The sequence below is a fragment of the Scophthalmus maximus genome, chromosome 21 (genome assembly GCF_022379125.1).
Source record: "Scophthalmus maximus strain ysfricsl-2021 chromosome 21, ASM2237912v1, whole genome shotgun sequence".
Lineage (NCBI taxonomy): Eukaryota > Metazoa > Chordata > Actinopteri > Pleuronectiformes > Scophthalmidae > Scophthalmus > Scophthalmus maximus.
The window spans coordinates 3713665-3735835 of record NC_061535.1 but is presented as its reverse complement, the minus strand read 5'-3'; the positions used below and the strand labels follow the sequence as shown (position 1 = coordinate 3735835).

Genomic DNA, 22171 nt, shown 5'->3' with positions numbered 1-22171 from the left:
CCAAGGGGTAAGCATTTGGATGCATCCTCTGGGACCATGAATCTCTGTTCAAATTAGACCCATCAATTCACAAGCGTGGAACAATAACGCATTTTACGTAAGTAAAATTCCAAATATTATCAGCAACACCCATCAAAGTAGAAATACTTGTTGGCCCATTTGTAAGTATTATGAAAATGTCTGCTGTGTTTACAGAACTTAAATGTCACAGCTACTTGAGATGTAGCTACTAACCACTAGCTGGTTGGTTTAATCTATAAAAATGTTTCTTATTTGATGATGTCATGTTTTGCAAGGTACAACCATTACTTCCAAAGTGACTAGATTTCAGGTTAATATATATATGGATGGAAAGGCAATATTTGCCTCTGATAAGAGAACTTACGAAGTATAGCAGGAATATTAATGTGTGTTATGAACTTACTAAAGGTTTAGGAATCAGTAATGCTAGCAAGGCAGATAAGAGTATACCTTTTTATATATGTTGTCAAAGGCCTCTCACTTATTCCCTTGATGATAATGCTGGTAGAAATGCTGGTATAATCCTTAGTTAATGATACACCTTATCTGATAATCCTGCCTGATAAAGATTCCCTGAGGAATATTCCTTAATCCCCACGATCAACAGGGAGGTCTTAGAGGTTGTCTTCGTTCTATCTCGTCTAGAGATGCTCTCGCCTTTCGAACACGTGCAGGAGAACAGGCCTCGCAAATTGTTTCCTCCAACGGTGCAACGGTTTGATTAATGGTATACAGTATGCTATATGCAGCTGGGTGGTCACATTGCTGCTCTGGTTTGTTTACATGTCAATGCGCCCCTCGCCTGGCGACATAAAAATCAAATACTAACAATAATAAGGACAGACATGGAAACTTCAGATGACATGGAACAAAAAACAGACCTCTTCAACAATACTGTGCAAAAGGAAAGATCACATTCCACTTCAATACGGTGTCTATCCAGGCACATTAACTTGTTGTGAGGGAGACAGCAGTGAGTGGTGTTTGCTGCTAGATGTGTTGCTATCACATTTCAACATGCGGGCTCGCCTTCCCCTCTGCGGGAAACATCATTAGAGTCATTCGGTCACAGGGGGCAGCGTCTTGTCTGCGCCAGGAGACAGACTGGGAAGTAGCTCTCTCGCCATAGTATTTAAAGTCCCGTTGCAGTGCTGACGAGAGAACATCCAGTTTGCTCAGCTCAACGGCAGCATCACTCAAATACAGTAAGTACACCTTCATCCAATCCGTCTTCGATGTTTGAACTTTGTGCTGCACATCTGTCAAAAACTATGAGGCTACGTGTTAGAGGTATTTTGGATTCTGACAAATGTTTTCATTGAGGACTATAATACTTTTTAGTTGGAAGTTTAAGCAGGTGTTTCACTTGTAATTCTCACAACAGTGTAGCCAACAGTGTTTGAGGCAGAGTGTGAGCTACATCCAACAAGTGTGTGCACACTGAGCACAGCAACAAGCTTCCTCATGAAATATGATCTTTATTCATTTAAGTTCATCATTTGTTTCGATTAATACGTTTTTATAAGAACTTTGGTTTTCCATGATGATAAGTATGATCATGATCTGCAGTAATATACAGCCGTGCTACTTTAAATTAGATTTTAACTACTTTAAAATCTTTTTCTTAAGTAGGAATCAGTCATTAGGATATGGCTGATCATTAGTTATTCTAATGCAATTGAGTTTTTTAATTGAATTATACTAGCGAACATTTTTCCCATACGTGTAATGAATGTAACTGTATGCTGTTTGATGAGAAATGTGTATGAAATACGACTAAATGAGAAAAGCACGTCTCTTGCATGCAAGGATGTCACTAGTACATGCAATCCAATCAATTTGTCTTTCATCTGTTTTGGAAAATCTATTTACCAGCGTGCCCATTAGCGCACTTCCTGCACACTTGGCTTCTGCAAACAGATCAGTGGCGGGCTCTGTCACAAAGAGCCAATGACACAGGGTCACGCACAATGGGTAATTATCAAAGACAACAGAATTAGATGAAATGAGGCTGCACAGTTGACTTCCGACTATAATATATAGGACGTTCTATCAGGAATACAAGAGGATGTGAAATATGAGGTTTGGATGATAGGTGCAGTAGATGCACTCATTGTGAGTCATCGTTTGTTTTACAGTGTGGTCACGACTTAAAGGCTGATCCAAGTACACCGAGTTTTTAATTAAGGATGGGTCATAATTGAAAATTTTATTTTCTAGGTCGAATTGTTATGCAATATCTTAAACAAACATGGCCAAACTATATTGTTTTGCATTTCTAGGTCTTCTTCAGGAGAAACGGCCTACATAAGTGTTTATGTGGACCTACCACAGAACCGATGCACACAAGGTAAATCCTTATGAAGTCGCCTGAAGACCACATGTTCAAGTAAGAACTACACTTTTACTTTATGATTCATTTTCCTCGGGGCGCTGCGCTGGTCCGAACAATGAATTGCTAATCAACAGAGCTGCCTGAGAAGAAGTGAATCAAATCCTTCGCCTGCTCACCTTACAGGAGCCATTGGAAGCCCTGTCTGAGGAGAACTGACCCATGAGGTTGTTGCTCAAATGTTTGAACACAGTTGTACAGAAATGTTCTCTAAATCAAGTGAGTAACAGAAACAGATTATCATTTCCTCAAAATTGACTCCCATCCACAAAAAGGGTTAAACTTCACCGCTGTTTTGACCTGAGAAACCATTTCAATAAATCACCGTACACACTACAGGAAAGGTCGAGAGGATTTCCAATGAAAGTTCACCATTGTACAGTAATTTGCCAGAAACACCATATGTCGTGTGGCCTTTCGATCAGACCGAGGTGCCTCGTCGTACAACACAATTACAAGGTCTTTGGTAGTCTTGCTCAAGCAGGATCATGCGAGGACACCTGGGACAGATCCACACAAGCTGCCCCCAGCTGCGAAGAACATAATTGCTTTCTTCAAACAGAAGCTTCGACCTCCAAAAGCTCGGCAGATCTGAATGCCGTTCTGGGTAATGTCAAAGTCACCCCCCCCCTCCCAGTATCCCCTCATGGGACAGACCCCTCGAGCGGAGTCTATGGCTTAGGGCGTCATCTGCCCTCCCTGTCACATAACATGTTGTCCTACCATGCATGTGCTCGGTTACTGTATGTGACTTGTTTGAAAACCACGGTGAATTTGTTCGTCTGTGTTAGCATACACACAGATATGTGCATGTGCGTGTGCGGGTGTGTGTGTGTGTGTGTGTACGTGGTTGCGTCTAGACCACACGTGTCATTGCCATCAGTCTTCATGAGGGGCTTGTCTCTACTGAGAGCCTGTTAAATGATGAACTTCAACAGGGAGGTGACACGACAGAACAGCTGTTACACATATGTGATAGAAGACGACGATCTAGCCCTGGCAAGCCTGAATGTGTTTAAGGTAAAGGCGACATCAAACTGCATGAACAAAAACAAATATATTAATACTGACATAAATGTATTTCATATGGTAAATGGACAGATTGGACTAACCCAATGCCTTACAAAAGGCATTTTAAGAAGCAATTTGTCAATGTAAGAAGTGTTAATGTAACACTGTATCACTAATCCCAATTCTTTGTAAAAGAAAGGCATTGTGAAAAACTGAAAAGAGACGACTCGAGAATTGTACAATGACGTTACATGAGCACAGTGCATTTGATTCAAAAAATTAATTAAGATTAGAATGGCCACTGGCCTGAAAAATGGACAAATATCTGTTATATCCCATAGTTCATCTATTACATCAGAAACCACACAATGTCGGTTGTAAATGTGTGTTCGCGTGTCTTACTCTCACTATAATATAATCTGTGGTGCAAATCAGACGTGGAAAAAATTGGATAGACATCTCCTCTTCTCTCCCCCGTCGTGTTCAACATTACAACGCAGTTAGCCGAGCAGGGCGACCTCGCTCTCCTGGAGAACCTGGTGAGGAAGAGCCCAAAGGTCCTGAGTGAGAAAGATGAATGCGGAGCCAGTCCCCTTCATCATGCCGCCGCAGGGGGCCACGTCACCGTCATCCAATTCATCACCGCCGTCACAGACACACAGGGTAAGCGAGCCTCAGTCATCGATCATAGGATGCACCCCAGCACAGGTTAACATATGCGCACAGCGGATCGCCATAATTCTGTCTTTAAGTTGCTGTACGGAACCCTATGTTTGATTTGTATCTGGCACGTATAAGATATATGTATATATCTTATATATATATGAGATATATAAGGTAAACACGCATTTTCATGTATTTGCACGTGTGTGTGTGTGTGTGTGTGTGTGTGTGTGTGTGTGTGTGTGTGTGTGTGTGTGTTTGTGTTCCCGCGTTCGCTCTCAGAGCTGAACAGCTGCGATGAGCAGGGCAGCGTTCCCCTGCACTGGGCAGTCGAGAGTAACAAGGCAGAGAGCTGCAGCGCTCTCATGGACCTGGGGGCCAACCCCAACATCCTCAACATGGCTCTGTTGTCCCCCCTGCACCTGGCCGTCAACCGCGGACACAACAACCTGGTGGAGGTGAAATAGGCCAAATTGTCCCGCTGAAATACAAATTGATATGTAAAGTGTGTTTCCTCTCGTGCTCTTGCATTTTATCCGGACGACAACAAGGTCACGGCAAGCGTGTGAGGTTTATGCAAGCGCAAATTGCACACCACATGCACTGATCAATACGTTGAAAAAAGTAAAGATACAAAGTTAAAAAAAAAGAAGTAATTTGTGTTCACAATGAATATATAATTTTTTAGCTCTTGAGGGCAGTGTATTGCATTTTTTGTAAAGGTTTAGGAATGTCTTAAGAAAACATCATAGGGCATTACTTAAAAAAAAAAAGGAACAGATTGCTTGATGCTTCCTTCAGAGCATCAACCAAACAACTTCACAGTCGGCACCGTCCCCCACTCCCATAGCGTCTGGGTGACGGTGTCGAAAGTGCTGTCGCAGTTGACTTCTGTCTTGTTTTTGCTTTTTTGTTACTCTCTGGTTTGTGCGTGCTGCAAATTGTCCAGGTGCTGCACTGCCCTCGTAGCATAGGTAGGCCCGCCGTTTTCCTCACATCAAGTAACGTGGAGAAAAAGCAATGTTTGAAGCTCAACAACGCAGAAATACAAATACAAATAGAAATACACGTGCACTTCCTACTCCCACTTCACGTGGCCGCTGCATTTTTAAAGTCAACTGACAACTGTTTAGGTACAAAACCCGACTCAGCCATCTACTTGGAGAGACCTTGTCACGTCAACCCCCCCCCCCCCCCCCCCCCCCCCCCCCCCCCCGTAGCATTTGGCTGCCGTCCACAAACTGACGCGGCGTTGGGACGCAGCATGGCGGAGGATGAAGGACGCACACATGCATATGCATACGCGTAGGGGTTCTGAGGACAGGCTGGACCTCGAATTGTGTTTGTCTCTGCCCCCTGCAGCTGCTGCTGTCCTACAGTGCAACAGAATGTAATCTGGAGGGAGACCTTGGGAACAGCCCGGCGATACTGGCCTGCTCCATCAATAATTGTGACGCCCTCAGCTTGCTGGTATGTACAAAAGTTTCCAGACGTGTGTTTCTGCTCATGTCGTGTTCAGGACCTGCGCCAGTCTGTAAAGGAAAGCTGCCCCTCTGCACTGAACAGATAATGTCGCTTTGCTTCAAACTGACAGGCCGCCCCCCCACTGCAGCTTTTGTCTGACAAAGAGTTGTCTCTGTTGGTCTCCCCCCCCCCCCCCGTTGTGTCAAAAGTTAAAGCACGGAGCGCGACTCTGCAAACAGAACAAGCTGGGCTATTTCCCCATCCACGCGGCTGCCTTCGCGGGTGCAAAGAGAGCCATGGAGGTGATCCTGAAAACCGGTACGACAAAAGGAATGATCTATCATCAAAAAAACTGAAAGTGCTGACAATAATGAAAAAGTTCGCTCAAGGCCAAACTGCACATTAGGCTGATAGATAACAAGAGAGTTTCCCCCTCAGCCCGCAGAGACATTTTGTAGAGGGGGGGGGCAATGTCGTGCTACTTTGTCTACAGGCCAGATGCCACAGATTTTGACAGTGTGTTTATCCAGGGTTGGAAGTCCGCTGGGTAAATCTGGTGTTTTTTGGAGAGAAAAGTTCAGCCGGGGCACAAAATATTTATGATGCTTCTGCGATTGCTCAGCGGGAAAATGAATGGCTTCTTGCACTGTGTGTGAACTCACGCCGACAGTCCACCATGACAGGACACAACTGCTCACTCTGTTCACTCTTCATAAGAACTTAAATATTAGTGTTAGCAGTAAAAGGCTTATACCAGCAACCATCAACTGAGAAACCTTTATTATTAGCGGTACAAGAATTCAGGATATTATTCAAAATTTTAAAAATGAACTGTTTCTTTATTCTCCACAGGAGAGGAGTTAGGCCACTCGGCTGTAGCCCACATCAACTATTTGGACAAGACCAAGAGCAGTCCCCTCCATCTGGCCGTTCGTGGCGGAAACATCGAAGCCATCCGCCTCTGCATCGTCACCGGAGCCAAAGTTGACCAGCAACAGGTACGGCACCTGCAGCACTGTGTCGAATTTAGGTTTGCGTGCATTTTTCGCTGAACTTCAAATTGGCATCAAGAAGGACACAAATCAATGTTAGTATGTTATTAATGTTTTTTCCTACGGTCACAAATGTATTAACAACTGTGAGCTACAGATTACAAAATGATTCCCTGGCAAAAGGCTTTCAGCCTCGAACATGTTTGGTCTTATATCGCACACATCTGGGAGCGATCGCTGCGGTCTAGCCCCGGGCCAGTGGCCAATAGTGAGTACGGTAATAGCCTCGGTTGGCTAAATTGATACAAATTACCTCCATTTACACGGTGGAGCCGAGTGGAGTGATCACTGGCCTCCTTCTGCCAGTCCTGGTTATCTCATTAAAGGCTTGTGTTACACTCCGGGAGATACTTTACTAATGCTGATACACCGTCGGGAAGTGGACGTGCGAGAGCCCACGTGCATTCTAATTTCCCCTTGTGTGCGTGTTCGTGCTCCGCTCCGACTCGCCGTGTCGCCGAAACGGATCGGACGCAGTCCTGTTTTTCTAGAATATTTATATTTGTGATTTATTACTCGTAATGGGTCCGTGTGTTTCTTCCAGAACGACAGGTCCACGCCGCTGCATTTGGCCTGCACCCAGGGTGCGACTGAGGTAGTCAAGCTAATGCTCTCCTCTTTCGACCAAGTGGAAGACATCATCAATCTGACGGATGGGGCTTGTCAGACCCCTCTACACAGGTGGGCCTAACCCGTCCCCTCCATTACATTGCACCGTGCATATGGCAGTCCAATTAAAATGTTCCTTAGCCAGTACAGTCCTTACACGTGAATTTTGATCTTTAATCAATCGTTTGACATGGTAGGAAATATTCTTATTTGCTTTCATGTTGAGGGTTAGAAATGCACCACAGGTTTTTATGTGTTGGACCTGGACTTAGTGCCTGGAGTCATTATTGTAAAAACAATACTATTCTGATTTTATGAAATTGTTAATTGGTGAATATTAGAAGTGGTGTGCTCTTTGTTACCTTTGCAGAGTCAGGCTATAGATGCTTTAAGCAGTCCAACTGCTGGCTGGAGCATATGCTGGTTATACAGATACGACAGTGGTATTGATCTTTTCAAAATAATTTACGTCAAGAAACCCAAGCGTCTCCACAAATCTCTCATCTTCACTACATCAAGTACAAAATGCTATAAAACAACATTGGATAGTACTGAACTTCATGGTTATCCCCTTCACACCGTACACCGCTGCATGTTGTACAAAGATCAATCCACCTGGAGCGTGGCAAGAGGAATAATTCAATTTATCTGAGGACAACGATAACGATCTGCATACATAATAATGATGTGCTTCCCACAATTACTTCATCTAAAAGCTATTTGTGTTGGCACACACAGCAGCAGAGTTAGACCTGTGAGGACGAGCAGAGATTTTCCATCTGGAAACAAAAGGTCCTCCATCTGTACATTTTCATTCTACTAATATCATTGTTGTAATATGCTGTAAAAATCAAATTGACTAGAGGTGTCTAGTAAGTCTAACTCATGTTTGCTAAAAAAACCAAAAAACTTTTCCCCCGCAGACGAGTCATTATCCGCAGTTTGTGGAAAAGTCATCTTTCCTCTACTTAAGTCTCTGTCTCTCTCTCCCCGAATACCAGGATCTAGTTATTAAAGTGCGTCACTGAAGTGAATCATTACTATGCCGGAGCCAAGAGATGTGACCACAAAGGGAAATCTGGGCGTTATGTCATGCTTTGACGAGGCACAATCGGATCGTCCTTATCTGCCATCTGACAATGAGACCTTTGAAAAAATTGTCACGTGGCGTGTGGCTTGTTCTCATCTGCTGTGTTTACCTTTCCAGGGCTACAATATTTGACCACACGGAGCTGGCAGAGTACCTCATTTCTTTGGTAAATAAGGCACACACACGCACGCACGCACCATCTGTTATGCACAGGAAATTCCTAACGTCAAAAAATTGAATCAAAGAGACGAAAACTGCATTTCTGCCTCGTAAAATCCTGCAGTTGTTCAAGTTAAACGGCACGTCAACAAATTTTGGTTCTTTGCTTTTGACTGGCTACGCTGCTCCTTTCTTTATTTCATTTAGTGATCTGGTCCTTCAGAGACTTTATTATGTTCGTCATGCCCGGAGAACCATTTGCGATTTGAAACACCTCTTCGCTCAGAGGTCAACAGCACGAGCCGACCATCTGTCACCAGCTGTTGCACTCGACAGACCATTTAAAAAGAACTGTGTTGCTAAGGGGGAAAAAAAGAAACAAAAATGGGGTCCAAGTTGTTCTCCTATCAACTCATTCTACTGGCAAACACACAACAAACTTGTACACGCTGAGGGTGTTTGTCGAAAGCATTGGAATCATTCAGTATCAGCCCTTTAGGAGTTTGACCTCAGACTCATTTTCACAATACAGGACATAGGATAAAGAATATTCTTGGGCACAACCCCCTGCTCATGCATGACACACAGACACATGTGAAATTTGCAAAGATACAGGCGGCAGATCTTTCTTTCAAAATTATTAGAATACTTTAGATCCTCGGTTTCTGCAGCCGTCAATTCTTTTTGGCAGAACTGACAAATTCTGCGGGCAGATTTCTTTGGCTGTAGCTAGCGAGCCTATTAAACTAATGCCAAACATGTTGCTACAATAAATAAGGCTGACCTTTCATTTGTCTCTACGTGACATTAATTATAAAGAAAGTCATGTAAAAGGGTCATAACAGCCACGCTGCGGCTAAACCGTCCCCGTCCCAGACGAAACAACAGCCCCGATCTCACCAGGCTGTCATCTGACAGTCATGAGAACATAAATGTGACATGGATAAGATCAGACTGCTGCTGTTTGAATCCAGTTTGGCACGTGTTCGCCATCTCGCTTTACAATATTGCTGGTGGGTAAACATCCTCACATTGGACAAAGAATGCTAATATTAGTCCAAACTTTGATATCATCTACAATTGTCTCCCACACACAGTGGGGGAATACTTCATATTATCTGTGCTCGGTTACTGAGTTCCTAATTGGGCCCCGGTTCCGACCCGGTTGAAACAAATCACACATCTTTTTATCCCAACATGAAGCAACAAAGCCATGCGGGACATGCGCACAGAACGGGGAGACGCTCGGCAAAACGTCGACGTCAACCATTTACACCTGAATGCAACGCAATTAAAAGGCCGAGCAACGACATCAGCAAATCATATCTGTACGTGTCCAGTGTGTCCAGGTATGACAGTGGGGATATTCCAAGCTGCATTAAAAACGCTCTGAGTCCACTGATTCCGACGGTGTGTTCTAGAGCTGCAACAGTTAATCGATCAATCGATTGGCACTCGATTGCTAAATTAATCGGCAACTGTTTTGATAATCGATTGATCGGTTCATGTAGTTTTTCTCTGATTTCAGCGTCTTCAATGTGAATATTTTCTGGTTTTATTTGCTCCTAAATATCTCTGGCGTGTGGACAGAACAAAACATCACCTTTGGCATTTGGGAAGCACCATCGACATTTTTATGAGCAAACAATTAATCGATTAATCAAGAAAATAATGGAGAGATTAATCAACAATGAAGATGATCGTTAGCTGCAGCCCCAGTGTGTTCATAGTAACTCTCCGCCCAACTGACCTCGAATAAGAAGCCAAAGAAGAGCAAAAAAAATTTGGTATCAAAAAGTGTCATATAAAAATATATCTTGAATCACAATATGCTACATGTTAAAAACAAGCTCAGCAACGCGCCAATATCAACCTTTTTCTCCCACACGAAACACAATTGAAAACACCAAACAACTAAGTCAGCATATGGAATAACTGTACGTGATAAGTGTGTTCAGATGGCAGACTTTGATAGCTGCTTGGTAACAACATGCTAACAACCAAGGCTAGCTATCACTCCAACACCAAGCCTCCGCAGATTCCAGAGATATGCCACCTCTAACTCTCACACCAACAGTAATCGAAGCGGAAGCTGAACAAATGTTCGTATCAAACAGCGACACACATAAATGGTGACTTACCATCGACGTTTTGCCACGAAAAGTCGGTGCTCTGATCCATGAATCCGCTTCCGTTAGCCAGCACAAAGACCACTCGTCACTTTGAGCTATTACTCCCGCCTGTTCCGTCGGTGTTGGTCTCCAGCGGAAGGATTTTTTATGTGAAACGGCTTAAACGAATCAAGTTCGCGATAGTTCAGTTCACTTCCTCGTGGTTAGCGAATGGTGTTGTTGACGGGGATTTGGGAACTGTCCATCGATGCTACTGGCTGTGACGGTTCGACAGGCGTCAATCGTTCAGATTGACCAATGGTTTGCTGAGCTACAGGCCTTTGAATTTGACAAGCTCTGAGACATTCGGCTGCACTACAAAGATCTTCTATAGAGAGACAGATAATCACTCTGTTCTTTAAAACAGTTACACGTATCGGTAATACACACTTACAGAGACGTGAGTGAAATTAAAAAGACCTGCAGTGAGAAACCTCCCTACTAAAGCCTGTAACTTTGCCCTGCTTCACTTTATCAGCATGAAAATTGGCACAAATAATGTTCAGATGTCGTGTAATGGATTTCAAGAGGAATGGGCTTCATCTGCATTATTACACATAGGAGATATTCACTCCGATTTTCCTTTTTTTTCAGGCGGGCAAGAAAGCTTTCATTTATTTTGTGTTCCATCTTCATTTACTCTGACCCAGTTACATCTATACTATACTTTACGTTTCACCTCTGCTGAGATCTCACAAGTGTTGCCTTTATATAGATGCCAAGATTATTCATAAAGACCTTGTAGTTGCAGAGATATACTCTTTTCACTATGGGCATGTCATTTTCCAGCAGGGACCTGTGAAAGGGCCTAATGTCAAATATCACTCCTGTGGATTATCTTGTGGACTAAAATAATAATTTTGTATCTAACACTTTCTATTATAATTTCCCAAATCTATTTTACCAGCTATACACATCTGACGTTATGCATTGTAGAAATTAATGCAATTTGGTTGATTTCTCCAAAGTGGCATCATTTCTTTCCAATACTTACAGCAATGGATATTAACATTAATGTGGTACTTAATGGGGTAATGTTAAGACTTTGGTACACTTGTCCGCTCAGGGTGCGGACCTCAACAGCATTGACTGTAAAGGAAACTCCCCTTTGCTGTTGGCCACGAACTGCGGGGCATGGAGGACTGTGTCTCTGCTACTCTCAAAAGGTGAGCTACAGTATTATATCACACCACACAGTATGCATTGCTCATGCAATTTGTACGAATGAAATCTGCGTGTGCACACTGCGTATGTTTAAATCTTTTTTCTTTTAGGGGCGAATGTCAATGTGAAAGACAGACGCGGGTGTAACTTCCTTCACCTGGCCATTCTACAGCCCAAGGGTCTGAAGAATCTTCCAGAAGAAGTGCTGCAGGTATCGGATCGAAATCAAATTCCTTTTCCAATGTCCTCGTTCAATTGACCTTGAGCCTTAGCTGCATGTGCTCAAGGCCCGCTGATGAGGGTAATTACGCTCTCACTAAAACAGATGATAGTCCTTTAAAATATCAAAAAGTTTACTTACAATAATGATAATAATAATAAGTTACAGTCTCGTAATTGAGCCTTCAAAATAAGCTGCAGATGAAGGCTTTAGTATCTCTTTATCCCTGTACCAATGTTATTGTAATGCATTATTAGCCTTTTTATAAAATGTCAGTTTATATGTGTGGCTGTGAATGTTTGTATACTATAACTGTAGCCATAAAAGTCATAAAATATATGACATTTATGGTGCATAACTGCCGCAGCCTACCCAAGTCTTTTTGAATTTGTCCATTGTTTAACACACGCTACTGTACAGTGTTCATCATATCGTCTCAGTGCAACGTGTTTGTGATGTGCCCGCCTTTCAGCACAACAGCGTGAAGGCACTGCTGAGCTGCGAGGACCACGACGGCTGCACCCCGCTGCACTACGCTTGCAGACTGGGTGTCCATGACTCGGTGAAGAACATGCTGGGCCTCTCGGGGCAGGTCGGCCTCGCGTGCAAGTCCAAGGACAAGAAGTCCGCCTTGCACTTTGCTGCTCAGTGAGTTCAATTGGTCCCCGGGGGGGCGTGAGTTTCCATACCACTGAGCTAAACAAAAACGGATTTGAGTTGATTTTTCGCTCAAAGTTGCTCAAACTTTGCCAAATTTGATGCGGAAACACTGGCTTTGTCATGGCTGTTGACACTGACCAGTGTGGGATTCATAGATACACTATTTTACCATTTTTTTTACATTGTTTATGTAATGATGGTTTAAACCTACAACATTAATTTTGCACAAACTGTAATAGTGTGTCTTGCTGTCAACACTCTGGAGCCATTACTTTCTACATTACAAAATTCATATGATTTGTCTGTGAAAATAATTTTATTGTTAGGAAGAATGGCTGTACATCTTCCATTGTCTTAAAAAAAAATCCAGTTTCTCATGCAGCTTAGGGACATATCTAACATTTACTCTCCCAGTTACTACTTGCAACAAGTATCAATAATGATATCACAATGGCAAAAAAATATACATTTTTGAAAAAGTGTCTCTTTAAAGGACAATGACTCACAATCTTCCTTGTCGAACACTTATCTGGGTAATTGAATGACAGTGGTCAGGTGAGAAATGATCAACTGTATTCGAAACCGTTACCTCGCCGCTCTGTTGTTTTTAATCCCGTGAGAGATCTCTGCACTCGAGAGCTCTCCTCCTCCTTTTGAAGATGAATTGCCGTGACACACCATATTATACAGTGACCTGAAGGAATTGTCACAAGAATAGAATTCAATTAGCGAGGGCACACACACGAGGAGAGGTGTTACTAATAGTGGGAAATTAGGGGCACATTCAACATTATTGTCATTGATTTTTCTATCACGGGCACCCATTTTATTACGGCCAGAGGACAAATGAAGGCCCCGCTATGATATCATACTTGAAGTCACACAGACGCCCTCATCGGCCTTTTTCTCCGCCGGTCCCATGGCACCGGCACAAAGCGCTGCCGACCTTTCTGGAAAGGTTGGGCGATGACAAAAGATCGTAGTGCAGGCTAATATGTCACTTCTGTTTACGTCTTCTCGCCAGCCGTGCAGCGCCATTTGTCACTGACACTCCCTAAAAAAAATTTCAACCATATTTTACGTACGGGTTCAAGCCCCTGTAACAGCAAAACATGAGAGTCTCTACAGAATCACAGAGAGAAAGTGTACTGTGATGTCCCTCCCATCCTCTGGCGGCTTTGCTGTGCTGCGAGCCTTTTTTCCATTTCCGAGTGAAAGGAGGTTCTTCTTGTTGTCTGTCTTTTCGATGAGGTATGGGCGCCTCAACACGTGTCATCGACTACTGGAGACCATCACGGACTCTCGTCTGCTAAACGAAGGCGACGAGCGAGGCCTGACCCCACTTCACTTGGCTTCAAGAGGGGGCCACGCCAAGGTGGTGCAGTTGCTGCTGCGCAAAGGTGCTCTCTTTCACAGGTAAACCCAAAACATATGTGCCATTGCAAAACCCGCAGTGCCTTCTATTTGCAGAATTTAAATCTGTGTACAGGTTTTCTTACGTGTGACTGTTTGCTGCCGGTTGTTTCCAGTGACTACAAGGGCTGGAGTTGTCTGCACCACGCTGCGTCTGAGGGATACACACAAACCATGGACATCCTCCTGTCCGCCAACCCCAAGTTACTGGATAAAACAGACGAGGACGGGGTATGACCTATTCATTTTTCCAAAAAGTTCTACTTATTTTTCAAACCCACTATCATTTCTGAAATCAATTTGTAATGTTCACTGTGGGCTCTTTCTAAATTCCTCATGAATAGTTATAAACATTAAAAAACTAAATATATTCAGCCGTTTTCTGAAGACAGCACACTAATAAATACTGTATAAGTAGCAGTGAACGATACACTCATCACTGTCCCATAATAAATCCAGCCCGTCTCCTGTTATTTATCCGTGTGCCAGAACACTGCGCTCCACATTGCAGCAAAGGAGGGACACGTGGCCGCCGTCAGGGTGATGCTGGCCCGGGGGGCGGAGCTCCTCTTGAACAACAACGACACGTCATTCCTCCACGAAGCTCTGCAGAGCGCGAGGAAAGAAGTGGCCAATGCTGTGATCGACAGTGACAGGTGTGTTGTTAATATGCATGTTTAGTTTCAAGAGCAAAAGTGAAGTGCAGTAAAAAAGTTCAGTCTCAAAGAACTTTTTTCTTAAGGTGCTGCATTTGTTTGTTTTTTAAAAAAAAATGAGTTCAGTATTTATCCCGCAATGCTGTTCCATGAAATAGCAATTTTTTATTCACATTTCATTTAAGTCAAACAAGCCTTTTGTCAGCTTCGCCACCATGCATTTCTTCAAGTATTCTGATGGGTTTTTAATTGTTTATTGGATTTAAGGAGCAGGAGAACTTCCTCAACCCATAAGATATAACACACCCCCTCTGATAAAGATTCGAAATGACCCAATTTGAATTACATGCTTTCTGCCAGAGAGTCAACAGTTTCAATTCACCATGTGCGGAGGTATAACGCGACCAATACCATCGTTCATTCCGGCTGGAAACAGTTTGGATTGATGCCATCATTATCTTTGAAAAAGTCTTGAGGGACATCACAAAGGACATGATTTTTTAATGTCTACTGTTACTGAAAAAGGTTTTAAGATTGATTTCAGTATTTCTTCTCCCAGATGCGACGAGGCGTTGAGACTGTTCATACCTGGCTCAAGCCAGCAATGTCCCATAATAGACATGATTGAGTGTCTGCCCGAGACCTACAAGGTACGTGCCTGGGCAATGGGGAAAAAAAGAACACATTTCAAATCACAGCAATGTTTGTGGTTTGTTGTTGCATGAACTGAATACACTGTCTCTCACTGCGTCTTTGTGTTTTCTTCAACAGTACCTGCTGGACCGCTGCGTTAGGGAATCTGACGATGACCACAACAGCCCCGACTACCATGTAAATCTGCCGCAAAACATCTCCACACTTCATAACACACGCACAGTCTTCACACAATGTGCAATGTGTCGTATCTTCCGGGCAAACAATTAACAGTTTTGACTGAATGTGGTGTAGATTGAATATAATTTCAGGTGGCTCCAAGCTCCCCTTGCGGCAAAGAAGTCAGTTGAGAAGACCATGAGGTATAAGCCACTTGCTGCACTCAACGTAAGCAACCTTTCTCTTATTTATGATTTTCAGAATGCAAATAATCTATTCCCCTGTAATTGATAGGTAGTTATGTTTTATTGTCAGCAGGCTTCACTGTCTGTGTCTTGATTTAACCACCCACCTTCATGTATCCAATCTGGACTAGCCTGTTTATCTACAGGGGACAGTGGTGAACATTTTCTTCACCAATGCTGTGACGAAAATGACTAGATAGCTAAGAGATGTGCCTTTGTCACTGTCGGGTTGTGGCAAAGAGGCAGGAAGCGGATAGAATGCTTAATAAAAGGGAAAGGAGGAACCCAAAAAAACAGACTTACAGACTTACAAAAAATCACTTAGGCACGACGTGGACTGGAAGAGGACAGGGACAAGTTGCACACAGGAGCCATAAACACAGACACGGGAACAGTCCGAAGGAATAATCCGAGACGAACCGACAGGGTTGATCAGGAGCACAAAGACTAAATACACCAGGGAAGAATGAACACAGGTGAGACACATCAGGAACAGGTTCAGCCAATCACAGGGGCAGGAGACACAGGCGAAGTACAGACACCACCGTCTCATTTCTCTAACAGTTACTGCTAGGTAAAGAAATAAAATTCATAATATGCTGCCGACCAAACTTGCGGTGTAGTTTGGTCGGCAAATGGTTGTTCTGTCCAGGAGCGAATGAGCTGTAGAAGGGGAGAGCTGCCGCTCGCCATTACGCGTTCACACGTTCGGGGACACACTGCTGCTCAGTTTGTGTCCACGGTGCATCCACCCCTCCCTCCCGTTGTGTTTCGTCGCCTTGGCGAACACCTCTTATGAGCATGGACCATTGCATGTGTGACATGCAGCTCTGTTTTTTGGGTCGCTTTATTACAATTGGAAAGTGGCGGCTGAAAACGGGGAAAAACAGATAATGTCACCACTTAATTGGTCCCAAACCAAGGGAGTTTAAAAGCAACCATTTCACTAGTACATTTGAATTTATATTCTAGTTTGAGAAGAGATATGGCAATGCACTATTTGATATCTTCCTACAAATGTTGGAAACACTTCATTGCATGTTTAAGCCTGATGATGAATCCCGTGCAGATCGCCTAATATGCACATACTTTTTAAATTCAGTCAATCTTTATCTTTCGGGCTACGCTCTTTTCTGCTTGTAGAAGATGTGCCGTCTGCTGTTGGCTATGTTTCTGTTCCTCTTTCTTTCAGGCGATGGTGGAGTACAACCGGCTGGAGCTGCTCAACCACCCTGTCTGCAAGAAGTACCTGGCAATGAAGTGGTGTGTATTCAACGGTGAATCCCTCCCCGAGAGTGATCGCTTATATTCAAATATGTTTGTGACTACTCATCTTCATTTACTCTGCACATCTGTCTTCTAATGTCCCTTAATGTTCTTTGTTTTAATCCAAAGGTTTGCATACGGGAGCACGGCCCATGTGCTCAACATGTTTTTGTACCTGCTGGGCCTGCTGCCGCTGACTCACCTCATAGTGACTCTGAGGCCCTCCATGAACACCACTGACACGGGGGAGAACAGCATCATCATGGTGCCCATATCCTTCGAAGAGGTACAGTGCCGATCGGTGTGACGCACGTGTGGGAGTTACGTTTAAATGAAGTAACATCTCTATATTTGTCATTTCACAGCAAAGTCTGTTCCTGTCCCTCTGCATGGTGATGGTCTTGGTCATGAACATCTATTGCGTTGTGAAGGAACTGGTGCAGATATCGCAACAGGTAGCGTTTTACTCGCAAATGTGTCATTGCCTCACGCGAATTATGTGCCCGTAAATCCGCAGAGCGGGCCGGGTGTGTGTGTGTGTGTGGACACACTTAACGATCAGGTGTGACGGATGAGCGCCCCCTGATTTAGATGTGCGGGACAGGCGGATGAGCGCGCTCAGTGTCACCTCTGCACTCGGTCATGTTGATTGCGTCGGATGTAAGAAACACTGCCGCGTCACGTTTAATGTTCAGCGATGCACAGTTAAAATGTTGTCGCGTTTGAAATAGTGAACTGGCTACACAGGTCAAGGAACAACTGAGTGAGAAATTTGATCAAATAACTGCGAGATTTTTTAGAATGACTAATTTTGTACGTTTGCTGTTTTTTCCCTATAGGGCTGGAATTACTTGAAGGACTCGTCCAACCACAGCGACTGGTTTTCAGCCATCTTCTCTCTCCTGTTCATCATCCCCATCATGCTCAACGTGGATGGTTCTTTACACTGGCAGGCAGGGGCGATAGCAGTGTTGAATTCATGGGTTGGATTTCTCCTTTATCTCCAGAGGTAGCATTTTCGCTCTGACTCCCGCTTCATCGCGACGCGTTGCTCAAGGTGCACGTGCTGATAACTGGTATCACCTGCCTGTTTCCTCAGGTTTGAGGGTGTTGGCATCTACGTGGTGATGTTTGGAGAGATCCTGAAGACGCTGGTCCGTATCGTGATGCTGTTCGTTTTCCTGCTGTTAGCATTTGCCCTGGGGTTCCATGCTTTGATGCTCAACCAGGTGAGAGAAGGAACCAATGACAGCGTTAAATTCAGTTTGACTAAAACTCGAGCCTTTGTCGAGGCCGCAGGGGTTCTTACAGCTCACAGATAACAATAACTCTGTTGTCAATGGTGTATGTTCCAATTGTACATCAAAGCTTAACACAAGGAGTGGATACAGGGGATATCGACACCATTAAAGCTCAGTAATTAACATACTATGTTGTGCTAATTGAATCTGTTAAAAGAATATTCATGTGAAACGTACAAGTTGTAGTTTAACACGATGATGGAGCTGGTCCACCGCGACGAAATCTGACACCACATGATCACACTAGCCAATCTAAAGCCGCCTGTGCCGAACGTATTCTTAACCACTCACATTGTCTCGTCTGGCCGGCAGGTGTCTAAATAAGCAGCTCGGTAACAAAGAGTTCCGGAGACCGACCGAATGATGACTCAACAGACGACATCGCCTCAGGCCTCACTGATTATCTATGTGGTTGATGTTTTCTTTCTCACCCTCAGAGAGAGTTTGAGAGCGTGCCGCTCTCGGTGATTCAGACCTTCGTGATGATGGTCGGGGAGCTGAACTACCAGAACAACTTCCTGGATGCGTACATGAACAACAAACTCGCGTTCGGTCCCCTGACGTACTTCATTTTTGTGCAATTCGTGATGCTCATGCCAATACTGCTGGTGAACCTGATGGTAAGCAATGTCCCCGTAGTCCCGTACACATATGTTTATCTATTGATTCTATGAACTATTAGGGAAATAAGTGTCAGGTCTTTGACGGCATCGCCAAAGGTTGCTAGGCATCTACTTGTCCTGACTGTTGGTTGGATGGTTCTTATTCGTCTTTGGTTGCGTCACAGATTGGTTTAGCCGTTGGAGACATTGCTGAAGTACAAAGAAATGCTGTCTTGAAAAGAATAGCCATGCAGGTATGTATGGAACCAGCTTGTATGTGCCTTGAAAGTTTTTTGTTTTAAATGAATATTGCCTTTGCGACAACATAGGAGACATTCGTTTTTTTTTTATCCTGCTTCCTCTGTGCCCTGCTCAAGGGCTATTCAGATTTTAACACAAACGCAGCCTGCAGCATTGAGGTAATTTTATCATCAGAAGTGGCTAATGTGACGGATTTACTCACCCCTTCTCTACCAGATTGAACTCCACACCGCTCTGGAGGATAAACTCCCGTATTGGTTCATGAAACGAGTCGACAAACCCTCCATCACCATCTACCCCAATCGCAAGTGCTCCAAGGTATGCTCAACACTTACTCAAAGCAGATACCGTGCAACGTATTAATCCGTCTTTGTAACTTGAGTATGTCGTTATGAATCCTGACCACCCATTGTTTTTTCTTTACAGCACTACATAAGGCAATTGATCACAGGCGACGATGAACCGAGTGAAGTTTGGAGTCGTCTGCAGGCCAAATCGCAGAAATGCCCCCTGATAGAGAATGAGCTCAGGAAGCAGAAGTCCAGGTAAAACAGACAGTGGTAAACATGAAGATCACATGAGAGTCTGTTTATTTACACCTAGCATCATTAAAGAAAGAGTTTCCTTTGATATTATAGACATCAATACAATGGATTACCTTAAGGTGACTTAAACATGCTTCATGTGCTCATGCATAGGCGGAAAGTCACTGTGGTAAAGAGCATTAATAGTTGTTGTTTTTTAAAGTGCATGAGCAGCCCCTAGTGGATACAGAGAAATAAAGAGTGTGACAGGCTCAAAGAAAGATGTGACTCACTGTATCCCCCTCCTGTGATAACCTCATGGATCCCCCCTCACAAAAAAAGACTGATGATAAATCGACACAAATCAAGGTCTGCAACTAACCGACATTTTTTTTTATATTCCTCTCCAGGATGAAGGAGATGTCGAGCATACTGGAGAAACAGCACACCCTGCTGAAGCTCGTCATCCAGAAGATGGAGATCACCTCAGAGGCCGACGAGCACGACGGGCCCGAGGACACCAAGGGCAGAACGTGGCCGTCTCTGAGTCAGGCCAAGTCCCGGGGGCGCGGCGCGTCCCGCTGGGTCCCGCTGATGAAGGCCATCGAGTCCGGCAGCAAATGAAGACGGTGGGGTGAACAACGCGACTGCAACATTTTAGCTCTACAAAGTGATACATCGCTACATTATTCAGACGTATGTAACCGTGGCATTATTTACGTGACTAGTGCACAATGTTGTTTGTTGAATCAAGAGGTAGCCTGTGTCTCTCTAATAGGTAAATATTACATATATCTAATATTATATAGTCAAGCCAATTCCTTTCAACCAAGTGCAGTTCATTGAGTAGCTATTGAGTGGTTCTAAAGAATTTAAGGTTGAAGACTGAATATTGTTGCATATTCAAGCCTGTAGTAGTTGTTGTGTTCCAGTAAATATGATAAAGTAACATTTCTTGTCCAGTATGTTAAGTACCACTGTTAAATGAATGTTGTTTCATTGTTAGGATGCAGTGTTGCCATACTTCTACTACACAGACAGATGCAGTCTCTTGTGTCTTTCTGTGAAATATGTGCTCCTTCCTCTACCGAACATGACCCGTCGCCTCCACCTTGTCATTAAAGCATGTTTTGTGCATGAGTCGATCGTCAGTTTTCCTCAGATTTCAGTTTGTCACACACTTGCAACGCTGGCAGAATCAATAGTTTCAATAAGAGCTTAAAGGGAAGCTATTTGAAACCACATGTTTTATTTGATTTACATAAATTCTACATGTGAATGTGACAATTTTTCACTGCTGGTCAGATAAAAATCAATGTCTTGACTTTCAAATCAAGATTTTTGAAATATATTACACTGGTTACACTCTCATTTCGGTGCCTTGCAGGAACTTTCCTTTGCCGGTTCTAGGATTCTGTGGGGGATGATGTGAATAATTTCACTTTGTAGCAACTTGGAAAACCATATTTTCGTGTGGACATCTGAGTAAAATCATTTGAAATCTTATGTAAACTAAGTGAACACTTCTTTTACTTATTCTATTTATGGACTCATTTATTCACTTATTCAACGTTAGATACCCTGTAGTGGTGTGTATGTGACACAATAATAATTAAGAACTAACTTCAATGAATATTTGCCACTAATATGTACACCGCCTTTCTTCACACGGTGTCACACAGCCGCTTATTGTTGCTGCTTCACCAGTTGATAATGGGAATCATGAGAAGTCATGGGAGGAACAGAGAAAAGGCCTCTGACATCATGAACCTGCACCTGTCGCTCTGTTTCTCTATCACGGGGCCCCATGTTGGGATCGCGACCCCCTGAAACTCTTTGCTGATAGACAAACGCGAGCTCTCCCTTCAAGTCAAATCTTAAGTGATATTTATGACTGTTGGCCCTGAATGCTATTATTCCCAGGGCAACTACAATAACCGTGTGAGCATCAATTACACTGGTGTTTGGGACAATATTTTTCGGGTTTTACTCGAGGAGCTAGATCTACAGAATGACTGATGAGCAGGGTGTTTTATGTCAACCTGTCTCTTCTGGACAGTGAAACGAAGCAGCAGGTAGAAATATGTCACCCAGTCAATACTTTTATGTTATGTAAAAATAAAAAATAAATCCAACAGCAGAACTCCTTAGCTTTCACGTCCAAGTGACTCTGCCAGGCCGCTCACCTTGCTGACGGATGCAGCGACAGCCGATGAGATGGCAGCCCGCCCGAACCTCTCCGACCGTCTTAACTCGGCACACGTGGGACTCAATATCTCAACCTCATGACACATCTGGGGGCTGAGAGCAGGGATCCCTCAGAGGGTCCGGCTGATGCTAGGCTTTTGTGAAAGCGGCGTGGAAGAGTGGGGCTGTGGGCGGCACGGGAATGTGTCCTTGGATTACGGGGCATT

At 43.7% G+C, this 22171-nt stretch overlaps 1 protein-coding gene and 2 long non-coding RNA genes across 4 annotated transcripts in view; 1 reads left to right on the top strand and 2 right to left on the bottom strand.

Moving 5' to 3' along the window:
* LOC118291355 overlaps positions 1-10857 on the bottom strand; it is a 29060-nt gene extending 18203 nt beyond the window's left edge. Inside the window, exon 1 of the long non-coding RNA XR_004786631.1 lies at positions 10603-10857. This is a non-coding gene — a long non-coding RNA (uncharacterized LOC118291355). The remainder of the gene's footprint in view (positions 1-10602) is intronic.
* Positions 1077-20908, top strand: trpa1b (transient receptor potential cation channel, subfamily A, member 1b). 2 transcript variants are annotated; one of them, XM_047329963.1, is made up of 29 exons: positions 1077-1226; positions 2304-2371; positions 3352-3433; positions 3925-4087; positions 4370-4545; positions 5450-5557; positions 5761-5869; positions 6404-6549; positions 7148-7284; positions 8420-8468; positions 11699-11798; positions 11907-12007; positions 12489-12664; positions 13928-14092; positions 14206-14320; positions 14579-14745; positions 15305-15395; positions 15517-15576; positions 15694-15786; positions 16996-17066; positions 17199-17355; positions 17435-17524; positions 17909-18078; positions 18169-18298; positions 18808-18990; positions 19158-19226; positions 19450-19551; positions 19660-19778; positions 20168-20908. In XM_047329963.1, exons 2-29 carry the CDS (start codon positions 2361-2363, stop codon positions 20379-20381), a joined length of 3354 nt encoding a protein of 1117 aa, XP_047185919.1. In that variant the 5' UTR covers positions 1077-1226; positions 2304-2360; the 3' UTR covers positions 20382-20908. The 2 variants fall into 2 exon arrangements, with proteins under 2 accessions (XP_047185919.1, XP_035475477.2); XM_035619584.2 differs by having other exon boundaries at positions 2304-2410.
* LOC118291356 lies at positions 14874-19670 on the bottom strand. Its single transcript, XR_004786632.2, has 3 exons — positions 19569-19670; positions 16115-16250; positions 14874-15403 (listed from the first exon to the last, which is right to left on the bottom strand). It is a non-coding gene; the product is annotated as an uncharacterized LOC118291356 (long non-coding RNA).
* Positions 20909-22171: the final 1263 nt, after the last annotated feature.